Below are 24,091 nucleotides of genomic sequence, written 5' to 3' on the forward strand. Positions count from 1 at the left end.
TTATCTTATTTCAAATAGTTATTGTGCCTGGAGCTTGTAAAAAGGAGGATGGAAACATATTTGTTACAGATTACCCTGATAATCCATCCTTTCCCAAAGAAACAGAGGAGATGTACAATTATACCTCTCTGTTCCTCAACACTGCACGTACTTTACAATACAGCTCATACATAGCGCATTGTTACTAGATTAATGGAGTCTATTAGTCCACTTGGATTTCCCAGCATAACATGATAATGATCGTGTTTCCCTCCCCCCCCCCCTCTCCCTACAGATGAGTGGATAGCTGTAGCTGAATCCTTGGTTTCCAATATGGCTGTCACTTTTACTGGCTTTGCAATTCCAGTTTATTCATTCAGTGCTATATCCCGCATCTACATGTTCACAGTCTCTGGATACATCCTGTTCATTGGAAACCACATTGAAATCAAGTTTTTGTTGGAATTTTATTTACAACTTCGCAACTACTCCCAGCATGGAAATAATCATATCACATCCATAGATATTCAAGGATAAGGAGCCTCCCAGAAAAAGAGGTAATGCCTCTCATTTAAACCCAGATTTTTTAGGAGTTATGTGCTCAAATCCCCTGGACTGAATGGAAGAATCCCCAGAATTAAGATTTTTAAATCTCTAATATTTTCCATCACAATCATGAAGAAATTTAATAATTTTTTACCAAATCAGAACCAAAATGAAATTCTCCTCCAACCTGGACCCCACCTCAAAACCCCTAAAAGTACAGGGATGGGGAAGGATTCTGCCAATCCCTGTTCCTAATCATGTTGTCCTTTCTCACAGCTGCTCATGCTAATGGTGGCTTCCACTGCACCTACTTAACAGTGTCCTGTGACTCCCACCCCTCCTTTCCCCAATTACTTTGTAATTATTTTAGAGCATCTGATCTAATGTAGGTGGCACTGTTTCAAACTATTAACTGCTGGTGCCAAATGAAATCTGTGTATAATCATGCAACATTTACATAATCTGCATGATCTATTTTGTTCATAGTGCATTTGCAGAAATTGAATTTCCTCTGGTTTTTAAATGTTCCATTTTTTTTGTTGCAGAGTCAGTAGCTCAGCCTCTTTGCAGGCTACGAAGGGCTTGAAGAAGCCTGAAATAAATTCTTTGCCTCACTCGGTGTCTACAGAGAGCAGCCTGCTCTGTTTATACTCAGAGCCAAGATGATAAGGTTGTTCTCTGGGACAGAATCCACAAGTGGAATGTGATGACGGCCCAGAATGTAAGCATTTTCTCTTTCTGAGAGATGGCTTTGTAAATTCGGAACGGTTCCCATGGGCCACCCTTCTCTCTCTTTCTCTCTCTCTCTCTCTCTCTCTCTCTCCATCCCTCTCCAAGGTCAGATCTCCTTCTTATGCTTAATGATTAGGCTGTCAGCCAAAAGAAAAAGTGATACATAGCAAAAGGTCCCTCTTATAAAGTACCAAAGTTTCTATCAAACAGGGCCCGGGAGTTTGAATCACCACTGTGCCTCTTGATCTAGAGTCATGCTGACATCACCTAGATTATGTTACTGATGGGGTTACTTGCTGTGCAGCCATAGGCAAGCTGCAAAGTCCCAGAGGGCCACAAGAAGGTAAACTGCTTCTCAGTAATATACACCTGAGAACTGCCTTTTGTGAATCAGCATCGTCATTATTTAAAAAAATTCAAAACACAGTCTTTGACTGATATTATGTAATAGATACAAGTTTTAACCAAAAATCTAAGTACTGTATCAGTTAAATGTGTAATATGTATGCTGTTCTTAATATTGCTTTTTTTTCAGATCTGATGTATTATTTCAAAAATCTGCAGCTGATTATATCCGTGACAATATTTTATAAAATCCCATGGCATTGATCCCAATGCCCCAATGACTATGGAGATCATTGAAATAAGTTTCATCCACAAGTGAGCTATTTCTATTGCCAAGTCTCTGTATTTTGTTAATTTTTCCAATTCTTTATCTTCAACTTGGGCATCTTCTAGAACTGCAATGTCAATTATCCAGAAAGTCTAAACATCAACAAAGCCTGACTCCCAGCACTGAAAAATACAACCTGCAAAAAGGTCAATGAACTCTACCCAGCCACAAGAACTGGTGATCACTGCACATAACAGATGACACAGTACCTCAATGAACATCCACAAATATTAGAATTATGTCTCAGTGATGCGATATTGAATGGCTCACACATGTATCAGATCCAGACTGAGATTCTTCTCTTGGTCCTTAGCAGGAATGAGGACCTAATACTCTTTTGTTGTGTGATACAACTTACACACTTGGCTGTGTTGGTTGTAGCATGTGGATTTATCTTGATACCTATAGCTTTAGTTTTGCAGCCCCAGAGTTGCTTTTGGATCTCTGTGTGTGACGCAATCATGCCACAACTTCATGCTGTTGCCATCTTCTCTCCAAACCTGCACTGTATTTAAAAGACTCATCTTATACACACCATTAGATTTAACTGCTTGAAAATATGTATTTCATCATCTTTCATTACTGTACACTGCCCATTTTCAAAATGTATAGAAAAACCTTTATTATCCAAAGCTCATGCACTTAACATGTTACATTGTAGTTCAGGAACAAACTATATACCACATATAATAGTTTTACTTATTTCAACAGGTGGTTCACATTGCACAATGTCAGTCCCCTTCAATTTTTCATGGGATCACCATTAGCAACTTGAATAATTCCACTGGATGTTTCATCTATATCAGAAATCTTTCTGATATGCAAAATGACTGGTACACCCCGAGTCAATGATCTAGTAATTTGATTTCTGTTCATAATTATGGGGTATGCATACCTTTTGTTTAAATCCTTTTCCAGCCTTTCCTTTGGTCTCTCTGTTAGAATCAGGCTCTATATACTGTATTTTCTGGGCCCCTTTGTTTTTTTTTTTAATTTAAAACTAGTACAGCTCCTATTGGTTAAAGAATCTCTTGGGAATGGGCAATACTTCTTCAGCAAGAATTCTGAGCCACTTTTATTTGAGTCTTTTTCATCTATGAACTATTATTCCCTCAGACAACACAAACAATCTTGGAAACGTAACTCTTTGCTACACAAGATAGATATGAAAGCATCAAAACATTCACCCAGCGCCACTATGAGAAATCCCTTTTTCTGTCTTTCAGTCACTACAAAACCAGTTAAACTTAAATTGTGAAACACTATTAATAGAGAAGAAATGTGCTTTTCACAATCTTGTTTGTTGTTCAGATGGAGTCATACAAGTTTCCTAATAAAAATTGCTTCTGATTTAGAAGTGAAAAAACCATAGGATCTCAAGTGCTTCTAGCATCTCTTTGGTAGTTTCACAGCCTTTAATATATATCATCTGTTTACCTGAGCAGTTGTGTGAAATTATTGCTTTTCCTAAAGAATCTTCATCTTCCCATCTAGCTTTGCTCTGTGCTTCTGTTGGTCTTTGTAAACAACCATGCACCTTTAAAGCTCTGAGATTAAACTGCAGCCTCGCCTAACTTTGAGAGAAATTCAGAGATGTTAACTCTGCAATGATTTACTCTGATCAAGATCCATTTTTTTCTCTTTCTCAGCCAGTTTGGTTAGGAATCATTGAAAAGGAAATAACAATTATTTCTCTTCAGTCAGTTATTTTTTGGTGCAAAATGCAGAGTGGGGGGGAAGAAGTACTTTGAAAAAAACACCAATGCCTGAAAAAAATGTGTTAGTTATCTGTCTGGTTCTGCCTGGTCCCATAATATGTTGCAGTTTTGAATTTCTGGTAAAATTCTCTTTTTGAGACACGGCAGAAGCACAGTAATCTTTCTTTCAATAAAAATGGCAACTGACAGTCAAAAAAAATAAACATCCACATATGCTTAACTTGGGGACACTTCACAAATGGCTAAAATGAAGTGAGGGGCAAAGAGAGAAATTCAAACAAATTGTGTTGATTAAAAGAAATTTAAAGAAATGGGTTGTTGTGGGTTTTCCAGGTTGTTTGGCTGTGTTCTGGAGGTTTTTCCTCCTAACGTTTCCCCAGTCTCTGTGGCCGGCTTCTTCAGAGGACAGGATGTTACTTTGCAGACTAGCACTATTCATGTTTTATATTGCTCAGATTGTAAACTGCCCAGTGTAGATTCATTTGAATCTAGATGGGTGGGGTAAAAAGCCAAATAAATAAATTTGCTCATGTGTGTTCATCTCAACAGATCTTTGTAGAGCTACTACAAAATTGCTCCCACATCTCCACTGTTCTCAGTTCACAAGTTATCAACACTGTTGCTGGCTATATTCCTCAGGCTTCTGGAATTTCCAGCTCCATAGAACAGTGGGAAACAGCTCTCAGAGAAGAACACAAATTACATGTGCTACTGAGTGCTGTTTTCCACTAACAGGATTAGTCCAGTGGAAAACCCTGTGCTCACTGGTTTATAAAAAATTGTGCGGGCATGGGGCTGCTATTCCCCAGCAAGCACAAATATAGGCCATAATCGCCTTGATTTGGGTAATGAACTTCAGTTTATGTGTGCTGTGGGAGTGAAAGGACATCAGTGGGCAATATGTACTATTTTTGCATTCTAGGATTTTAAAAGTTTTACATGTTCCATCTGTTGGATTCACTATATACTGGACTTAAGACCACATGAGTCTGAATTCTGGGCTCTAGAAGCACAGAGACTTGGTTGTGACCAGATGTTCAAATTAACCTGGTCAAGAACGGGCGGGATCATGCTTAACAAAGGTGCGGTATGTAATTTGGGTATCCTGGCACCCACATGCAAGGGAGTGCCTCTCCCTGAGATTAACTATGCACGTCATCCACACACCTCAGGTTTTGATGCTGCGGGTGGCCACCCCAAGGGAGGCAGGAAGTCTGTGACTAGGAACCAGGCCTTCTCAGTGGTGGCCACCTCTTTTGTGGAAAGCTCTACCTACAGAGATGTATCCAGGCCTCTTCCCCACAAATATCCAGAAAGCACATAAAAACATTGCTTTTCAAGGAGGCATTTTAGGATACCCTCCCTTTATAACTGGTTGATACCTAGTTTTATTTTTTGTCATTATATTTTGTAGTTGTATTTTGTCTGTTGCCACCATCTTGGGTTCACAGGTGTGTTTGTCCTCCATTTTATATTTTTAGTGTTGGGTGGAGGGTGGTTGTTTTCTTTATGTCCATTTCTATTGCTGGAAACCACTTAAGTCCTCTGCTTTGGTTTGAATCCAGTGATAACATACTCTGGAACTGAAACAAAGCAGAGTGATCCTACCTGCACCAAAAAACACATTAGCTCCTGACAGGGATCCAAAAAGGTACAGGAATGCAAAGATCAGGGATGGGTTGGCTCGTGATGGGCAATAATATATCATGTAGTTGCCAGGAAAAGGAGCAAATCAGCCATTCTCCAGAGCAGACCAAACCTTGGAGGACAAATCCCCATCTGATCACACCTTAAGTTAGACATTTTTTTTTCAATTAGCCCCTTTCTGATACACAGTATTTAAAGAACATATACATATATAAATTATCTAGCTGCTTGTTGGTGATTTTTTTTCTTTATTTAAAAAAAAAAAACATTTGGAAAAATTTTAATTGTGCTTACAACATGCATTTAAACATTAGCCCTGGGTGAGTGTAACACTAGTGCTTACTTATTATTTCTTGGACATCTAACAAAGGGACAGTGTGTGATGGGAGTTGAATTCTAGCAGCCTAGATCTCGGAAGTGGGGGATGCTATTTGTGCGTTTGGGGCAATGCAGCAGATTATTCACTGCTAAGACCTGCAGGGATTGAGCAATTGCTGTTTTGAGTGTTATCTTGTAGAATAGAGGCAGTCATTACATGCTGCAGCTTCTGCCTTCCATGATTTCAGGCTGAAGTGACTTAGTTTATAATGAACCTCAGAGCTGCTGTGCTCTGTCATTGTCAAGCCCAGCTGTCAAGCATCTTGTAAGGAAATTAACTTTTGACTGATCCCAACGAGGCAGGATTAGTCCTTCTGACTCAGCTGTATAAGAGACCAGTGGCTTTAACCTCTGCTCCCAGATCTTTTTGCTGGATACGAGGGTCAGTGGAATAGGGCATAGAAACTGAGGCAAAGGAATAGCTATGGATGAATACTGGCAATGATAGTGCCTCAGTAGCCATTAGCACATGGAGGACTAGTTCCACAGAATCCAGGTCAGGACACAGTGCTCCCTGTTAGAGATTCAAAGAATTTGACATCCATTTCCTATTCTTAGTATTCATTTGGCCCTGCATGGTTCACCTTGCCTTCTCACACAAATGCAAAGAGCTCTGCCCTTCTAATGTTGAACTTCCATGCAGCTTGACACACAGAGCTGTGTGCATTCTGCATCCAAAAAGGATACACAAATTGTTGAACTGCAACTTCCATCATGCTTAGCCCGCATAAGGAGCAGATAGGGCTGATGAGAGCTGCAGTCCAATAAAGCCCATGTTCTTTCCAGTCCTTCCTCAGAGTCCCACTTGGCTGCTTGGCCAATGTGAAATGCATAGGGAAGTCATTTATGAGTCTATAGACTGGAGAAAAAGTGAATGCTTGAACAGTCATAGAATATACTAGAAAAAAATATTTGGGATGAGTGATGACCACTAAATTAGAGCACAATTATTAGTGGCCAAGATGCCCGAGTGTTACCTTGGGTGGCAACAGGCAAGCTGAAGTTTGGCTGAATCAAAAAAACCTAGAGATGCTGCATATTGCTTAGGACTATCTTTTATCTTGGTCTAACATTGTGACTTTGTCTCTGGGCTCGAGGAGATCGGGGTCTGCTAGAACTCTGTTCCTCTCTTGCTCAAACCTTTCTCATCCCTCTTTTTGGCACTTCTGACAATAGATTTTAGCCAGCAGAGCAGCTCTGCTGGCAGATTCTTCAGTTCCACTGGCAGAGCTCTAAGACTAACCAGAAGAAGTGGGTCCTTCTGGCACATGGGCACTTGCTGGCACAAGAGGATTTCTGCCATGAGAAGCTTCCAGATCCCCTAAAGTCAGTGCCTCTTTTCAGTTATGATCACGCTGTTAGCTGGCTTTAAAAGGGGACTAGCAAAGTCATGAACGATAGGGCAATCCATGGCTACCATCCAGAGTTCAGAAGTATGGAGCTGCAAGCAACATAGTTATTTGCGGATGGGAGCAGATGGGCAAACATAGTGCAGCAAATGAGCACAGTTGGTCTTATTTCATTCCAAATCCCCCATCTTTGGCTTTGGAGGTTTTGTTGGTGGTGGTGCCATTTAAAAACATAATAATTTCAGGACTATTTAAAGGCTTCAAACTGGCGGCAATCTGACATAGAAATGAATTCTTCAGAGGAAGTACTAAATTCTGCTTTACCAGAAAAATAGACTGGAACAAAATAATACTACTCTCCTAGGAAGAACAAAAAATATGGAACACAGGGGGAAAAAAGGCATGGATTGCATTGGATTTGAGCCCTGCACGTCTGAGCAGTAGGGGAAAAAACACCCTTGAAATGAAGTAGATACTTTTGCCTCCACTAGTCAAGTCCTGTAACGTATCTTTTTTTTTTTTTAGTTATAGAAATATTTTTGGTTTTTTCATCTTGTCTTATAATCCATAATGCAAACCAGTGAGTGACGCAATAAGTCAGTTTTTCAATACAGCAATTACTATGAATTACTTTCCAAGCCCCCCCCAGATGAATAACAACTTTTAAAATAATAATTACTTTGAAAAAGTACCGTATTTTTTCGCACCATAAGACTCACTTTTTTCTCACAAAACAGGGGGGTGGAAAGTAAACAGATTTATTTATTTATTTATTTACAGTATTTTTCAGCCGCACCATTGCCAGATGGAGCGAAGAAAACAGATTATATTTTCCTGTTTTCTTCTCCTAAAAAATTGGTGCGTCTTATGGAAAGGTGCGTCTTATGGAGCGAAAAATACGGTAACTTTCCACGTTTTGTTCTGCATCATGAATGCTGTATACCATCTTCAGTATCAGAGGTTATATCTCTGCCTATGTGTTCCTGGGGGCTATGTGCTTCCTATGTGCTCCTGGGGTACAGGAGGATGAAATCTGGCTAGCCATTTTGGGAACAGAATGCTTGGCTACAGAGGCCTTCAGTCTGATACAGTACAGCTCTTTTAATGTTTCATTCCAGTCTCACTCTACTGAAAGATAACACCCAAGTGGAATCTCGGCTTGGACACATTTATCAAAAAGTGCATCCCTCCATGTATTTTCTACAAAGCATAGAATGTAATAACGGGTGCAGATTTCATTATCCCTAGAACGGTAGTGCTCATTTTTGCTCCCCCACCTACCCTTTCATTCTTTAGCTGTTGCAGGAGTGAAGATTGATCTTAAGCTGTGGACAATGCCTGCTGAGCATTCAAGTGCCTGAAAGTGGGATGAATTGGTTATTCAAAGACCAGTGGAGTACCTTCAATGCCCTGCGTTATCTCCTTACCTTATTCCTATGAATTAACACAATAAATGATACAACATGCGGAAAATTATGCATACATGCTTAATCATCTCAATTATACAATGCACGGGGTGGGTGAGTTTTGTACTATTCACAAAGCATCCACCACTCTAGATATCTGTATCTTACTGGATATGCACTGTAGGTAAACTCATGTATGCCATTTCTTCTGCAGCCCATTCATACAGTTCGGAGTCCCTTGTTTTTGGTAGAGACGTGCACTAGCTTCAAAATTTAGATTTGGAATTCAGAGCTCAACAGTACAGCCCTTTGGATTTGGAATTCGGAATTTAAAAAATTCAGAATTTCTGGATATCCAGAACACCATTACAGTAAATATGAATATCATATAGTAATTATTTTCCCCTCAAAAAAAAAAAAGTGAAATTATTTCCCTGTGTCCTCTGAAACCTTCCTAGTGATTGTGTCAAATGAAAAGAGTCACACTGGGGAGTAGGAAAATACCCTGGAGTGGCACTGGTAGGCAGATTGGAACAGCAGATAGCCGGTGGCACATGGGTGCTGTGCCAAGAGCATGGGGCACAGCACAGTTGAGTGAGTGAGCATAATCTTAGAATAGCCGTTGGAAGAATAAAAGAGGCTGAAAGAGGGGGCAGCAGACTGAAGCATAGAACCCAGTACTGGGAGCAGAATGTGCCATTCTCTCTTAAAGGGCACTTCAGGGAATTATGTTTTTTGCAGATCCAAGAACGAGAGTTGTGGGCAGACAATATCCCCTGCCTAGGAGAACATTCTCTCACTAGGCATACCACCTGGCGCCCGAAATAGTTTCTCAATCAAGTAAGACAAGGGATTGGCCCTTTTGGGCTCCTGCATGTACACCTCCACATTTGCCTCTGCTGTGTCCTTTCTCTGGGATGGTGCCTCTGACATCCCTGTCAAGACATTGTCCCAGAAAGCTTGCCCTGTTGTTGCAGGAGTGAGGGACTCTAGAATACAACTGCTGGTACTGCTGTTTGGGGGGTGCTATGAACATTGCTAGTTTCTTCCTGCTCTGTGTCACCTCTCAGTGCTAGCTGGACCTTCTTCAGTAGCTGCTGCTGCATATGATGGAAATTTGGCTAGCACTGCCCACCCCTTGCTGCTGCTTAATATCCAGTACCTGTTGTTTAATGCAAGGGGTCCACCTAGGTTGGAAGAACATACTCCTCCTTCTTCACAAGAGGCAAACCTGTAGTGGAGCAGGTCCTTTAGCTTGCTGGCCAGGGCTGCTACTTCAGGCCAGGAAAAAAAATTGTTCTGTAGGGAATTCCCCCATACACCTAGACTGTCCCCTCATTGTGCCCTCCATCATGCCATCCAAGCCTTAGAGCATTGGGCTCACCTGATGAAGGATGACTGTCTTCTCAGTAACGATCTGTTTTGCACTCTTGGAGTTTCAGAGGACATAGACCACTTGACCATAATGCCCCAATTTGCTCAGAGAAGCAGCCACACCAATGGAAGACTCCAGTGACATTATCATGGGTTGTCTTGCTACATTCTGGATTAGGTGGTGTACTGGCAATCCCAATTTTTCTTGCTTCTGCTGCAGCAGCTCACTGCCCTTGACACTGTGGTGAAAATACCTTGCCACCTTTCTGACCCACTCACTCATATTAGGTATGCAAGTGTCTTTCATACCCTGGATAACATTCTGAACTGTTAGGCTGAGCATGGGGTTGAGCATAAACTGCACCCTGTCATCACCCCAGCCTGCACCGCTGCCACCATGATTGCCCCATTGTCCATGACAAACAGATTTTGCCTTTCTGTGGCTAGATTCCATTGCTGCAGAATGTTGCTCAGAGCCTCTTAATTATGGTGAACAGTGTGGATACCTATCACAGTCACATTCAACATGGCTCACCTGTATCTCTGCCCCTACTTGGTGCCTTTAAGTTTTGTTTTCCAAAAAATCATTACAGGTGCCTGAGAAATGGGTTTCAATTTCACTTTTTTTCCTAGTAAGCAGAAACCTGGCCTTTTGCTTGCTAACCTACAGAAGTAAATGGGACTCTGAATATTAGGAATTATTATTACAGATACTCAGATCTATCAAATTCAGATTTGGATATATCTGGAACTATTGAAAAATGGCATTATTCAGTGAATTCCAGATATTTCTAAATCTAAATGCACATCCCTAGTTCTCGGTGTTCCTATCTCTTCTGACAGATGTTGGCCATCTGCCCGCTGTTTATTCTTTTGCCCTGGCACCTCCAGGCACTGTTTCTGATCGGCAGCCACTAACTGTTTTGTCTCTAGTGGGCTGCAAAAGCAAGGAAACAACAGTGGAAGCCTCAGAGCAATAAACTGCCAGCAGGGCTTGGAGAGTGCGGCTGGCAACATTAAGAGAAATAGACTGAATGGATGGAGGTTCTGCTGCCTAATTAAGACTCAGCTGCCAATAACACAAGGTATTTCCCCAGCTAGTAACATGTTACTTTATAATACGGAGATGGATGATCATAGGCTGAGGGTCGAGCAGAGACAATGATATTCAACCTGCTAGTGGGGCATGGTTTTAAAAATAGACATGAATGCCCTTTCCGGGCTGGCAAAGAGAAAGAGAAAGGGAGGGAAAAAGAAGGAAGAGGGAAATACAGAGGGAGGGAGGAAGGTTTTGTGAAATGCTGAACCTGTTGATCATCTTCTGTGACTAGAAGCAGAATGCATCTCAAAGAAAAGCGGGATGGCAAAGGCTTTTGTAACAGCCTACTGAAGTGCACCTAGGCAGGGCAGAATCCACCTTCCTGGATCCGGCAAATCAATAATAGGGAAGGAAGGAGCGGGGGAGAGAGAGATGTTTTTCAGGTGTCATTGATTGACAGTGAATCCCAGTTACAGGCTCCCTTTTCCACGTTGCAGCTGTACCCTCTGATCCAAGTTTTCATTGTGCATGGCTGTGTTTAGCAATGGCAGGCCTGTTGTGTTCAAAACCCGATGAGTCCGGGAAATAGTCATCTGGAGTCATACCAAGCTTAGAAGATGTTTATTTTATAACTTCTTCCTTGCCTACAGGCTGCGGCAGACTGCCTTTGCCTTACTAGTCTACTATAACTAATCAAGGGAGGAACTATCTACATTTAGCCCCCGCATAGATGGGAAAAGTTATTTTCTTGGACTATATAACTCACAGCCAGTGGCCATGCTGGCTGGGAATATTCTGAGAACTGTAGTCCCCCCCCCCCCCCAAAAAAGTAAAATTTCCTATTTCTAGCTCAGAAGATTGTGAGCTAGAAATAGGAAATTCCTAGCTCACAAAATCTGGCCTGGAGCAAGAAACCATCATGCATATAAAGAGACATGATGGGCTAGTCAATGGATTCTAGACTGGAGGTGTAGCTCACAGATTAGTTTATCATTCTCAACAAGTGAATGAGGGAAGAAAGACCTGCAATGGGATCAGGTTTACAACACTGATTCGGCAACATGCAACTCAAACTCAAGCCTCAAATCAGTTGCAGCTTAGCTTGGTTGGTTAGTTGCCTTCCTTCACCACCACCAAGTGAAAGAAGTATTTTTCGTTATATGGCCTGCCTGCTTGGGCAGCTGAGGATCCTTATGCCACTGTGGAGGTAAATGGTTATGTTGCAACTTCTGGACCTGAATCCTCAAAGCTGGGCAGAGATGACAGAAAACTGTGCGCTCTCTCTTAGTCTAGTCCTTTTCAGGCCCATTGAGACTATTGTGGCTGAGACAGCCCTGATTCTTCTTCTAAGTCCCTGGCTTCATCCCTGAAGAGACAGAAGTAGACCAAGAGATATGAGACTGTTGAACCTTGAGTACAGAATTCAGACTTCATATATGAATAGGTCAACTGCTTTGTTTGCGAGGATGATAAATCAGGGCACTCTGTAGGCCTCTTAATCTATTTTTGCCCTAGCCATGGCATAGGGGAAGGGAAGGGAGTGTTTCTGGATACTGGGGTTGTACTTAACAAAAGTGAAGTACAGTTAGCTCCTGCCGGAATATAACACAAACTCAGAATGAATCACAGTACTTCATTCTTTGCACTCAAAAATGCCACAGGGTGTCTGCCTCCATCTGTGCCATTGTGTAATGAAGATGAAGCTTGTACTGGTTAATTTAGTATTGGCTCCTTGTTCAGATAAGCCAAGAAGTTTCAAGGCTTTTGTGGGAGATCATGTCCACCATCAGGAGGTTCTCAGAAACTTGGTCGAGATGGACTGCCATTTGTGGTGATCAGCTCTTTGCAATTTCATATTGACATCTCAATTTTATCTCCATACTACAGTGGCGGAAAGCATTTGGTCTGGTCCAGCTCAGGGAGGGTCTGCAGGGAGTACCTACTTCTCCCTCTCACCAAAGACCTACCATCTTCCAACCTGAAATGCATCTGCCTTTGGGGATCTTCTGCCTGTTACTTTTGAGCTCAGGATCATTCCTTCAAAGGTATACATCCTCCCAGTTGAATGATGAGGGCAGTGGCAGAAGAGAGCTTGCTTGCTGCTAGAGCTACAGCATAGTCAGTGTTGTTACAACAGGTTTTTCACTGGCCGCTGGGGCTCATCGCTTTAGATCTTTTGTTTTGTAATTTTTGGCAGCAGATGGATGTCTTTTGCATTTATGGGTAACTCAGGAATACAGTAGGACCTCCATATTTGCTAGGTATGGGTTTCAAATCCCCCACTGATACTGAAAACCGCAGATAACAGTGAATACGTTAAAAGGAAAAAAAGAAAAAGAATTTTTTTCACATACATTACTAGAACTGGCCATAAGAGGGCACCAGATATGATTCTATGTATTCTTCACTAACATGCATTCATAGCACTGTGTCTTGCTCCCTCTAATGGCAGGTTCTAGTAACTCATGTGAATATAGTTTTTTTCTGAACCTTTTTCTTTTAATACTTTCAATATTTTCAGATGATGGATAAGTGAATCAGTGAATACTGATCCCGTGGATAAGGGGGTCCTACTGTATCTGAGCAATGAGCCTCTGATTTCACTAAGGCACAGTGATAGATTAGTATGTTAAAAATTTATCATTTTATGCCTCTCATTGGCTGCCTTTGACAGAATTTGCTAGTTAAGGTATTTTTCACCTAGACTTTTGATGGACAGTCTGAGCTCGTAGTTGTGTTACACTTTTGCTGCTTTCAATATATGTCTCCTATGTTAACATAGCCAAAGCTCCTCTACTTCTGAGTAACAGTTCCTTGGGATCTTGATGTAATGCGGTAACAGGGAAGGAAGTGAAAGAAGCCTGCACAGCACAAAATTAGAAAACTAATAGGCAAGATTTGTGAAAAGAGGCATAAAAGAGAAATAACAGCTAGAGAAGCAAAAGAAATATTGAGGGTAAGGCTGCTATCATCAGCACACTCAAGAATAAGGCCCACTGAACACAGTGGGATATACATTCACATTAACATGCACAGAGGAAACAATAAGGGGTGCTGGGGCAATGGAGAAGCACAATATTAAGAAGGATGGGGATGGGAGAAGAGGCCTGATGATGAGAAGAGATACACATGGAGGGAAACGTCTGCCTTTTGTTGACCTGCTGTCCCTCAGAAGCCAATCAGTCAGACACACCTGGGATGTGAGTTATAGAGGGAAGGATAGCCAAACTGAGCACCTTCCACCTACAGTACAACTTTTCTAAGCAACTATTTAATATGTAGATTGCAATTCTTAGGTTGTATGTCTTTCCTATTTCTTCTTTTTAAAAGATAGCTGTTGTCCTTTTTCTTAGAAGAGGCAACCACATATCTTCATAATGATTGCAAGCACACCCATATCCATAAAAGTCAGTTCTAGATACATTTGTAAGCTAAATTATCTTTTGTTTTTGTGGTCTATCTCTGAATGGATTTCCAGAAGCAATAATAAATGTAAGTTTCCCCCCTAATTACCAGTCCCCAGAGTATTTACTTCTTTCAAAAGATACAAGCCCTGTGTGAAAGCCATTGTATTTTGCTGATACAAAATCAAACCAACAAGATGGATACCAAAGCCATTCACTCACCTTCTCCTTGGGCTTTCTGTGCCAAGGGTTCATCCTACACCAGCTACACCCCCTTCTTTTGTTGATACTGCCATGTAATCTGCCCCTTCTTTCCCCATTTTGGGGTAAGCAAGCTCTCTTTTATGAAGGGGGACACAGATCAAGACCAGGGAACATGGTATGAAAGCAAGTTAAGTACATTCAACATGGGAACAGCTCTGCCTAGATGCTACACCATAATCAGTTACTTCCATGTAGGGATAGGTGAATCTAACTCTGAAGTGAATTTCCACCAGTACACAAAGTTTTATTTAAGTGATTTCAAAGAGACATCTTTTTGTGCAGAATTTTTCAGAATTACATGATTTGGCAAGGTTATAGCGAATGGATTTCTGTTCTGTATAGTATGAGAATTTAGACTGGGTGGGCACTCGAAGCAATTCACCGAAGTAAAACATTTTGGAGCTTCCAAAGAAGAAGAGGAGGAAGAGGAAGTTGCCCAACTGCAAGCAAATCCTCTCTTGCCACTGCCGAATTAGGTACATGGCAAAGGTATGTTGGCCCTGTTGCTGGGGTAAGTAGGCAGGAAAACCCTAGTGCAATTCAGTTAGCAACCAACTGGTGATCAAGACTAAATGACAGCCCTTGGCTTGGTTGATTTATTTACAATGTTAATATACTAACCTTCCTAGCAGGATTCCTAATACAGACCTGGCTAGGATTTTTCTAGCCTAAACGATAGGTAGGAATCTGGAGACTACACTGTATTACTTAATGAAATAGTACAGTTAAGAAACTATGCTTAAACACAGCAGGCAGCCCATAGTACTGTATTGTGTGGAGCCTTACCTATGACTCCCTGCTCAACCCACAATCACTGCTAAATATAGTAAACTGCTGTATGATACCATGTAGGGATGTCTGTAGAGGCAGCTCTCTTAAATCATTATTTCCTCCCAATTTTTACCAGCCCATACATTACTTCATCCAAATATCTCTTGTTCAGCAGACCTCCTGTCTTTTGAGACCTGCAAAAATACTTCATCACTCTTGATTCACTTAACAGGTGTCCAGAAGGCTCACTTGCCTGTATGACAGATGGAAATAAATCAGGAAGTGTCAGTGGGAATCTATATTGCTTATCATCATCATCCCAAATTGAGAGAAGTGGGAGGAAACCGTCTTTTCATTTGACCTAAGTATGCTCAAATAACTGGGGTCACAAGGAAGGGGAAATCCAATCAGTGGGTGGGTGAAAAAATAAATTGAAAGAATGGCTTACTGTCTTTCCGGTAATAGAGGATCTCCAGCTTACACTCCTCCGAGCCAAGAAGGGCTTGCCCCAGCTGTGCAATTGAGTTGTGCGTAGTGTCCGGCCCAGTGAGGAAATCACAGGTACATGGCCGCTGCATCACCTCCACCCGGGAGTAGCCAAACATCTCGCAGAAACCATCGTTGCAGTAAATGATGGCACAATTCTCCATCTGTGCATTGGCAATGAGGAACTTGCGGTCTTGGAAATGAAAAGAGAGAAGAGAGGAGACGGTTACCATACGAGACATTACCATGAAGACATTAACTAGATCAACACAAAATGAGGAAAGAGAAGAAAGAGCAATTTATGCCAACTGGTAGTGTTTTTTATTGGCACATGCTGACAGGTTAGTTCTCTTTGACTCTGGATTCGGCCCAGTCCCTCTGAAGCTGACTCCTGTATATACACTTTCAGTGATTCACATAATCCAGGCTCCACAATGCCAGAGTACAGTATGTATTTGTATACATGTATATAGGCCGGCCTCATATTTGCGGTCCTTCCACAAGCAGACACAGACATTTCTCTCCAGGCGAGCTTTCTCTTACAGACTGGCTACCTGCATGAGATTTTTAAATGAATGAATGAATTTTTATTTTACAGCCAAAGGCCCAATAAGATTTTTAAATGGATTGTTGTGCCTTACTGCTTTGAATGTGCTTTTAGTATCACTTTTGTTTACCATTTCTCAGAATAGTATTTTTAGTATTTGTGTACTTGTTGTATACAGTAAGTATACAAATACTTTGGCAGTGCCAAAGAATGCTCCAGCTACCATACAATTGCACTCATTGCACACGCTAGCAAGGTTATGCTCAGAATCTTACAAGGTAGGCTTCAGCAGGATGTGGACTGAGAACTCCTGCAAGTACAAACTGGATTTCGAAGGGGCAGAGGAACTCGAGACCAAATTCCTAACATGCACTGGATTATGGAGAAAGCCAGAGAGTTCCAGAAAAACATCTACTTCTGCTTTATTGACTATGCAAAAGCCTTCGACTGTGTCAAGCACAGCAAAATATGGCAAGTTCTTAAAGAAATGGTTCAAAACAAGTTCTGATCACCTTATCTATCCCCTGAGAAATCTATATGTGGGACAGGAAGCAACAGTTAGACCTGGATATGGAACAACCGATTGCTTCAAAATTGGTAAAGGAGTACAAGTTTGTATATTTTCTCCCTGCTTATTTAACTTATATGCAGAATACATCATGCGAAAGGCTGGACTGGAGGAATCCCAAGACTGAATTAAGATTGCTGGAAGAAATATCAACGATCTCCGATATGCAGATGACACCACTCTGATGGCAGAAAGTGAGGAGGAATTAAAGAACCTCTTAATGAGGGTGAAAGAGGAGAGCGCAAAAAATGGGCTGAAATTCAACATTAAAAAAAACCCCAAGATCATGGCCACTGGTCCCATCACCTCCTGGCAAATCGATGGGGAAGATATGGAGGCAGTGACAGATTTTACTTTCTTGGGCTCCATGATCACTGCAGATGGTGACAGGAGCCACAATGTTAAAAGACCCCTGCTTCTTGGGAGGAAAGCGATGATAAACCTAGACAGCATCTTAAAAAGCAGAGGCATCACCTTGCCAACAAAAGTCCAAATAGTCAAAGCTATGGTTTTTCCTGTCGTGATGTATGGAAGTGAGAGCTGGACCATAAAGAAAGCAGACCGCCGAAGAATTGATGCCTTTGAATTGTGGTGCTGGAGGAGGCTCTTGAGAGTCCCCTGGACTGCAAGGAGGACAAACCTATCCATTCTGAAGGAAATCAACCCTGAGTGCTCACTGGAAGGACAGATCCTGAAGCTGAGGCTCCAATACTTTGGCCATCTCATGAGAAGAGAAGACTCCCTGGAAAAGATCCTGATGTTGGGATAGTGTGAAGGCAAGAGGAGAAGGGGGCGTCAGAGAACGAGATGGTTGGACAGTGTCACCAAAGCTACCAACATGAATTTGACCCAACTCCAGGAGGCAGTGGAAGACAGGAAGGCCTGGCGTGCTCTGGTTCATGATGTCATGAAGAGTCAGACACGACTTAACGACCAAACAACAACAATAACAATGCTTTAAATGTTGTCTTTTACTGATGTAAGCCACCTTGAGTCCCTTTTAAGGAGAAAGATGGGGTAAAAATCTTTTAAATAAAACAAATAAGGAGAAAGGTGGGGTAAACATATTTTAAATGAAATAAATAAAGAAATAACATTTTTGTATGCTATGTGAACTGCTTTGAATGCAGTGCCTTGTGAAAGGGATGCACCCTCACACACAAACTTGCCTTCTAAAGCAATGTTTCATCTAACTACTGATGAGACTAATAGCCCAAAGCAGATGCTCACCCACACTTTTGGATGGGAAAAAGAAGAAACATATGCTCAAGTGGGAAGAGAAGAGAGAGGCCCCTACAAAATGCATACTTTATTGAGTTAAAAGAGGTAACTTGGGCTGTGATGACATTGTGAGAATGACATAAGCAAGCTGAATAACAGCACAAAATTAAAGTCCGAAGGATAGAAAGACTAAGAAACAAAAGTAAGTATTACCATGTCCAGGCCCAATATAGAGAAGGGAGATGATACTGCACTTCAGGTCAGACAATGGCTTTGATTAGGATATCTTCTACTTTACTAACTTTTGGTTGACCTGAGTAGATGGACGTTGGGGTTAAGAAAAGTACTTATACCCCTGCCCTGACTATACAATTGTCTGAACAGAGCAAGGACAGGAAAGGAATAGGACAAAGGGAAGAGAACACCAAGGATAAACAACCCCAGAAGTGGCTTGTGGTCTAAGGAAGGGGCACAGAATATTACAATAGTAGAGTGAGGCCCCTCTCTTACTTGGGTCCCAGGCCCCAAATCAACAAACTAAATGGAATTAGGATCTTGTGTCCTCCTCTGTTGGTCACCCTAGGACACCACCGCAGCAAAATCGCAAGGGTGGCTAAGCTTGCTCCTATCCCTCTTCTTCTTCTGTCAGTAAACAAAGACCTTTTCTAGGAAAGATTTCTGCAACTCTTTGCTGAGCAAGGAGATTATAATGAGTAGTTAGTATACTTCTGTATTGAGATCTTGTTAAATTGCTTTCAATTTAAATGTGTTTTAGTATTACAATGTTTAAATTATTTGTTAATGCTATAATTTTCTGTTTGTCTTTTTTTCTGCATTTTTAATGTAGTTGTGACCAGCCTTGGGCCCCTGTTTTGGGAGAAAAACAGAAAAGCAAAAAAACAAAGTAAAAAAACAATAAAATAAATCTGGCAAAGTTTGAACAAGTTTATTTCCCTGATATTAACTTGTATATGGCATGCCTGCCTAGGGAAAGAGTTCGTGCAAACAAGTGAAAGCTAAGATCGCTACCTTGGCTCTTCAGCCAAATTGCCCTAGATGTTATAGGGAATGTATGTTGGTAATCCTACATCCGATGACTCATGAAGTCAAACTAACACTAAAGGGAATATGTATTCCCTACAATATAGCCATTTCCCCTCCTACAACACAATTTCATCAGATATATGATTCAGCAATCAGATCTACAAATTAAGCCTGTGTTTACCTTCCAACAACCAATTGTAATCTCATGTTTACACTCCAATGACCTGTCACAAAACAAAGCACACTAAATGCAAGATAGGTAGTTGAAGAAAATACTAATTTGTGCTATGATATATATATTTCAATATTTGTGGGAGCACATCTGCAACCATGCTAAATGTATTCTCTAGTTGACAGAAAATAGAGAATTTGACCGAGCTTAGCCTTTGTGGAGAAATCCAAAAGGGCTTGTGAGTGAGCCAAGATGAAACCTTATTTTAACAAGCAATATTATGCTTTGTTCTTTTATGCTTTATGCTTTATTTATAGCTAATGCTTGATGTATATTTTCTATGATAGATTTTTCTGTAATGAGTTTTAAGCACTGTATGGGTTATGTAGTCTGTAATCAAAATACCTTGTAAACTTTGTAACAGAACTCGTGTAACTTTCCATGCTATAAGATTACATTTCCTGCCCTTGTAGTCTTAGAACATCTTCCCACATTTCTGCACCACAATTACCTTGATTCTTGTCAGACCAGCAATAAGAGAAATCAACATTATAATGAGATAAGAGTGAAAAGGAAAAATATTTCTTCAGACATTCAGGCAATATTTTTGCACACCCTGGGTACATTCTGACTTTAGGTCAAGGGAACACGGGGGCACAATGCATATTTACGCATAACCAATGCTTGGAGTTAATTGGCACTGTTAATCCAATTAGAAGCAGGATCCAAACTTGGGGTTCAGGGAACCAATAAGGGAATGTTTTGCTTTATTGCTCTTTGTGTAAAACTCTATAAAATGCTTATGCAATTTCTAATCAGGGCTCTTCTCTGATTTTAAGTTGAAGAGTCCAGCTGTACTTTTAAATAAAACTTGGCTTCAGTATCAGCTGTGTGTGTCTTAGCCTGTTGTTCTTGCCGGAGATTCTGAACATTAATTTCAAAGGTAACAGGCTTAAGCTCCTTCACTCTACTGAAATCTTTACATTGATAAAATGGGACAGATCACGTTACTGGGTGGAGTGTCCTCCCTTGATTATATAACTGGCCTGGGCAGCCTTCCATTCCTTTTACTACCAGAATGGTATATTCTCTAGGATTGGCAGATATCCAATATTTTCCAGATGTTTCAGACCTAATACAAGAAAACTTTGCAATGGACAAAAAGAAGTCATAGCAGCCATTCAGAGATCCAAAAAACTCAATAAATGGAAATGTGTACACTATATAAATTTAGAGAACAAGGTGTTTATAAGCCAAAAACCCCAAATCCAAGACAGGAGGGCTGGAGTGATTGTTGCTGAATGAGAGCACTGATGTACTAAGTGTGTCAGAAATTTGGAGAATAAGAGATTGAGTGGAATCAAAATTTCTTCAGGTACAGACCCATAGAAAGCATGAAAAGAAATACAATGTTGGTGATAACTGTTTTGTGTGCCATAAAGCAGAGAGTCCAATAAACCAGAAAATGTAAAACCAACACACATCTCCACAAAATTGTTATGAGTTGAAATATCAGTGTCAATAAGCAACTGGGCATGAGGAACACACTTTGCACTCCTTGAAGGAAAGAATCTGAGTTTGATCTTTGGACACTGACAAAGGACAGTCTTGTAGCTATGAGACAAAATGAGTGACTTCAGTGATCCTCATGTAGGTTGAATGCACAACCAACATTCATGAAAGGCAAGTTTTCAAGTTACAGTGGCTAAAATCCAATAATAAGTCACAACTAGAGTAGGTCAATTGAATCAATGGAGTTTATGTAGGTATTGACTGACCAAATCCACACTGATTCAATGAGTCTGCTCTAGCTGTGACTTGCTATTGGATTTCAGCCAATAAATGACTGTGATGTGCACCAGCCTATAACAACTCATCTTGGGATGATTTGGGGAGAGAGGAATCTATCTGGATGGCATCAAATTGGGAAAGGCTTGCTTCGACCTTTCAGACATAGAACTAATTGGAAGAAAAGTGGCTCTGGACTTAATCCTTAATGGCTGCCAGGACCTGATGTGGAATTCTGTGTTGTCAAACTGATTAGGAACAGAGACCACAAAGCTATCAAATATAATACAGACATAAGGACGTTGCCCAAAATGTCCAGCATGCTGATATCGAATTTTGAAAGAAAAAATATACTTCTAAAGAGTTTGGGAACTAGCAAAAGGGATGGTGAAGGGGCACTTCTCTTGAAAAGAGTTGCTCAGATTAGGGAACAACTTTAGCTATGACAAAGGAGATGGAAGCAGACTGTAAAATAAGTGGGAAAAAGTCTGCTTCTTATATATTTCTTATTACATGTCTTCATTCAGAATGTGATGGAAGTTTCACTCTAGCATATTTGGAGGCACCAGGTTTATAATAAAATGTTCCTTGATAACTGAAAATATTAAGCAAGCATTAAGTGATAGTTTATTTTTAATGTAATAATTATTTCAAAATTATTTTAAATATTATTTTAATAACTCAGAATCAGGTAACCAGCTTTAGAAGCATTTGAACCATTTGACAACAAAGGGGTCAAAAGGTGTAAAATACAAAATATTTCAGCGGTGTTGAATAAATCCACTGAATCTCTCTTCAAAGCAGAAGATTTTGGATCAATTCCCAATCCTGCATCATTTTTTCCCAGGAGGTTGACTGGAAAACTAAATCAAGTAGGGGTGAGAAATGAGAAATTTCTAAGGCTAATTGCCAAATTAAAAATTAATGAGTCACCAGATACCAATGAAATACGCACAAGAGTTCTTAAAAGAACTCAGATCTAACAAAATAAATCACCAAAATCCTTCTCCCCAGAAGAGAATTGGACCATCTCCAATCTAATGCAAACCTTGAAAGAGGCCAGTTAGCTTAACATATGTTCCAGGTCTACTGGCGGAAAATATTACTGAAGAAAGAATTCTGAGGCAAACAGGAGAACAACCTTGTAGAAGCAATTGTTATGTGTTGTGGAAAGGGAAACCTTGTAAACCTGTAAGATGCCACATGTTTTTGTCTTCTGTTTTTGGATTCTTTTGTTTTGTTGCTTTGGATTTTGCCTGATAGGTTTGTAAACCTTGAGGAAATTCTCCAAGGGTGCCCAGAGGCATGCTAAAAGGGGAGCTCTAACTGACATTGCACATATGGACTTTCAAAAAAGCTTTTGGCTAAGCAACTCACCAAAGCCTCCTGTTTGAACTTAACAGTTAAAAGGCAAGAGGGTTTGGCCTCTTAATGGCTAATAATTGGTTGATGAACAGGAATTAACGGGAAACAAAAAATCAAAATAAATGGGATGTTAGCACAGTGGGGGGAAGTATTGTTATTTATTTCTTTTTTAAAATTTACCCCACCTTTCTCCTTTATAAAGACCCAAAGGTGGCATAGATCATTAAAAGACTTTATTTAAAAGCTAAAAACAGTAGCTATACAAATGTTTTAAAAGAATCGAACAAATGCCACATTAAACAAAAGCAACACCAAAAGCACATTCGAAGCAACAACGCACAACAATTCATTTAAAAACCGCTTCCAGAGAGCCAGTCACTAAGGGAAAGCCTGCCTGAAGGGAAAGGTCTTCACCTCCCTGTGGAAGGACAGCAAAGATGGGGCCGGCCCAGCTTCCTGTGGGAGGGAGTTCCAGAGTCTGGGACTAGTAAGAGAGAAGGCTGTCTCCCATCTCCCCACCAAACACACCTGTAAGGGTGGGGGGTCCAAGAGAAAGGCCTTTCCTGATGATTTTAACATCATTAAAGCTCATTAAGGGAGATGTGGTCCTTGAGATAGCTTGGTCAGTGAGTCCCTCCTACAGTTGTACTGAGACACTGTACCGAGACAGTGCTACTTAAACTTTTTTTTTTAAAAAAATGGGAGACGGATGAGCAGTGAGATGGATAAGCTACCAAATTATTCAAGACAGCAAACATCCAGTGGTGGGGAAAGAGATACAAATTGATCCATCTGTGCTGGATTAACATGCAACAAGACAGCAAATGAGTTTCAGTGCAAATAAATGTAAAGTGGAAGCCAACAGAGCAAAGAATCGTAACTTCAAATATACAGTGTTTATGTCTCAGCTGGTGATGACAAGGTGGGAAAAATAATTTGCAGACGTGGGCCGAATCTAAAGTAAGTCCCAAGTGGAGCAGACCTAGAGAAATAGAGGAGTGTTGTTAGCAGCTGTATATGCAGCTGCCATTGATTTTAATGGGACTGCTCTGTATATAGGTAAAGGTTCCCCTTGACATTTAGTCCAGCCGTGTCTGAATCTAGGGGGCAGTGCTCATCCCCGTTTCCAAGCCGTAGAGCCAGTGTTTGTCCGTAGACAGTTTCCGTGGTCACATGGCCAGTGCGACTTAGACATGGAACGCCATTACCTTCCCGCCGTGTTGGTACCTATTTATCTACTTGCATTTTTTAAAACGTGCTTTCAAACTGCTAGGTTCAATTCACATCAATTCACATCTGACTTACGGCTGTCATAAACTTCAACTTGGCTTTGAACACATGCATTTTACAGTGCTGTCTGTTCTCAGTTCTATGAGATGGGATAGTGTTCCTCAATAGCAGCTACCCCCAAAAAAGATCTGGAGTATTAGAAATAAGGATTTTATCATAGAATGCTTTCTTCAGCATGCCTACAAGGAATGGCCAGCCCCTTCTCCTTCTGTCATGACTTTCTTCACATGAGCAACAACAGGTCTGAACAGGAGAGTTTCCAGTTTGTGTGTAAGCTCTTTACATGGGCAGGAACCCTAATATTCTAGTGCTCCTGCTCACATGTAGAGC

At 40.8% G+C, this 24,091-nt stretch overlaps 1 protein-coding gene across 2 annotated transcripts in view; it reads right to left on the reverse strand.

Annotated features, from left to right (window-relative positions):
- KCNH6 (potassium voltage-gated channel subfamily H member 6) overlaps positions 1 to 24,091 on the reverse strand; it is a 158,106-nt gene that overhangs the window by 111,190 nt on the left and 22,825 nt on the right. The window contains exon 2 of one of the 2 annotated variants that reach the window (XM_073004050.2): positions 15,729 to 15,959. In XM_073004050.2, coding sequence (XP_072860151.2) covers positions 15,729 to 15,959 — 231 coding nt within the window. Of the gene's footprint in view, positions 1 to 3,367; positions 3,441 to 15,728; positions 15,960 to 24,091 lie in introns of those variants that run through there. The other variant, XM_073004051.2, reaches the window with a different exon arrangement.

The sequence above is a fragment of the Pogona vitticeps genome, chromosome 6 (genome assembly GCF_051106095.1).
Source record: "Pogona vitticeps strain Pit_001003342236 chromosome 6, PviZW2.1, whole genome shotgun sequence".
NCBI lineage: Eukaryota > Metazoa > Chordata > Lepidosauria > Squamata > Agamidae > Pogona > Pogona vitticeps.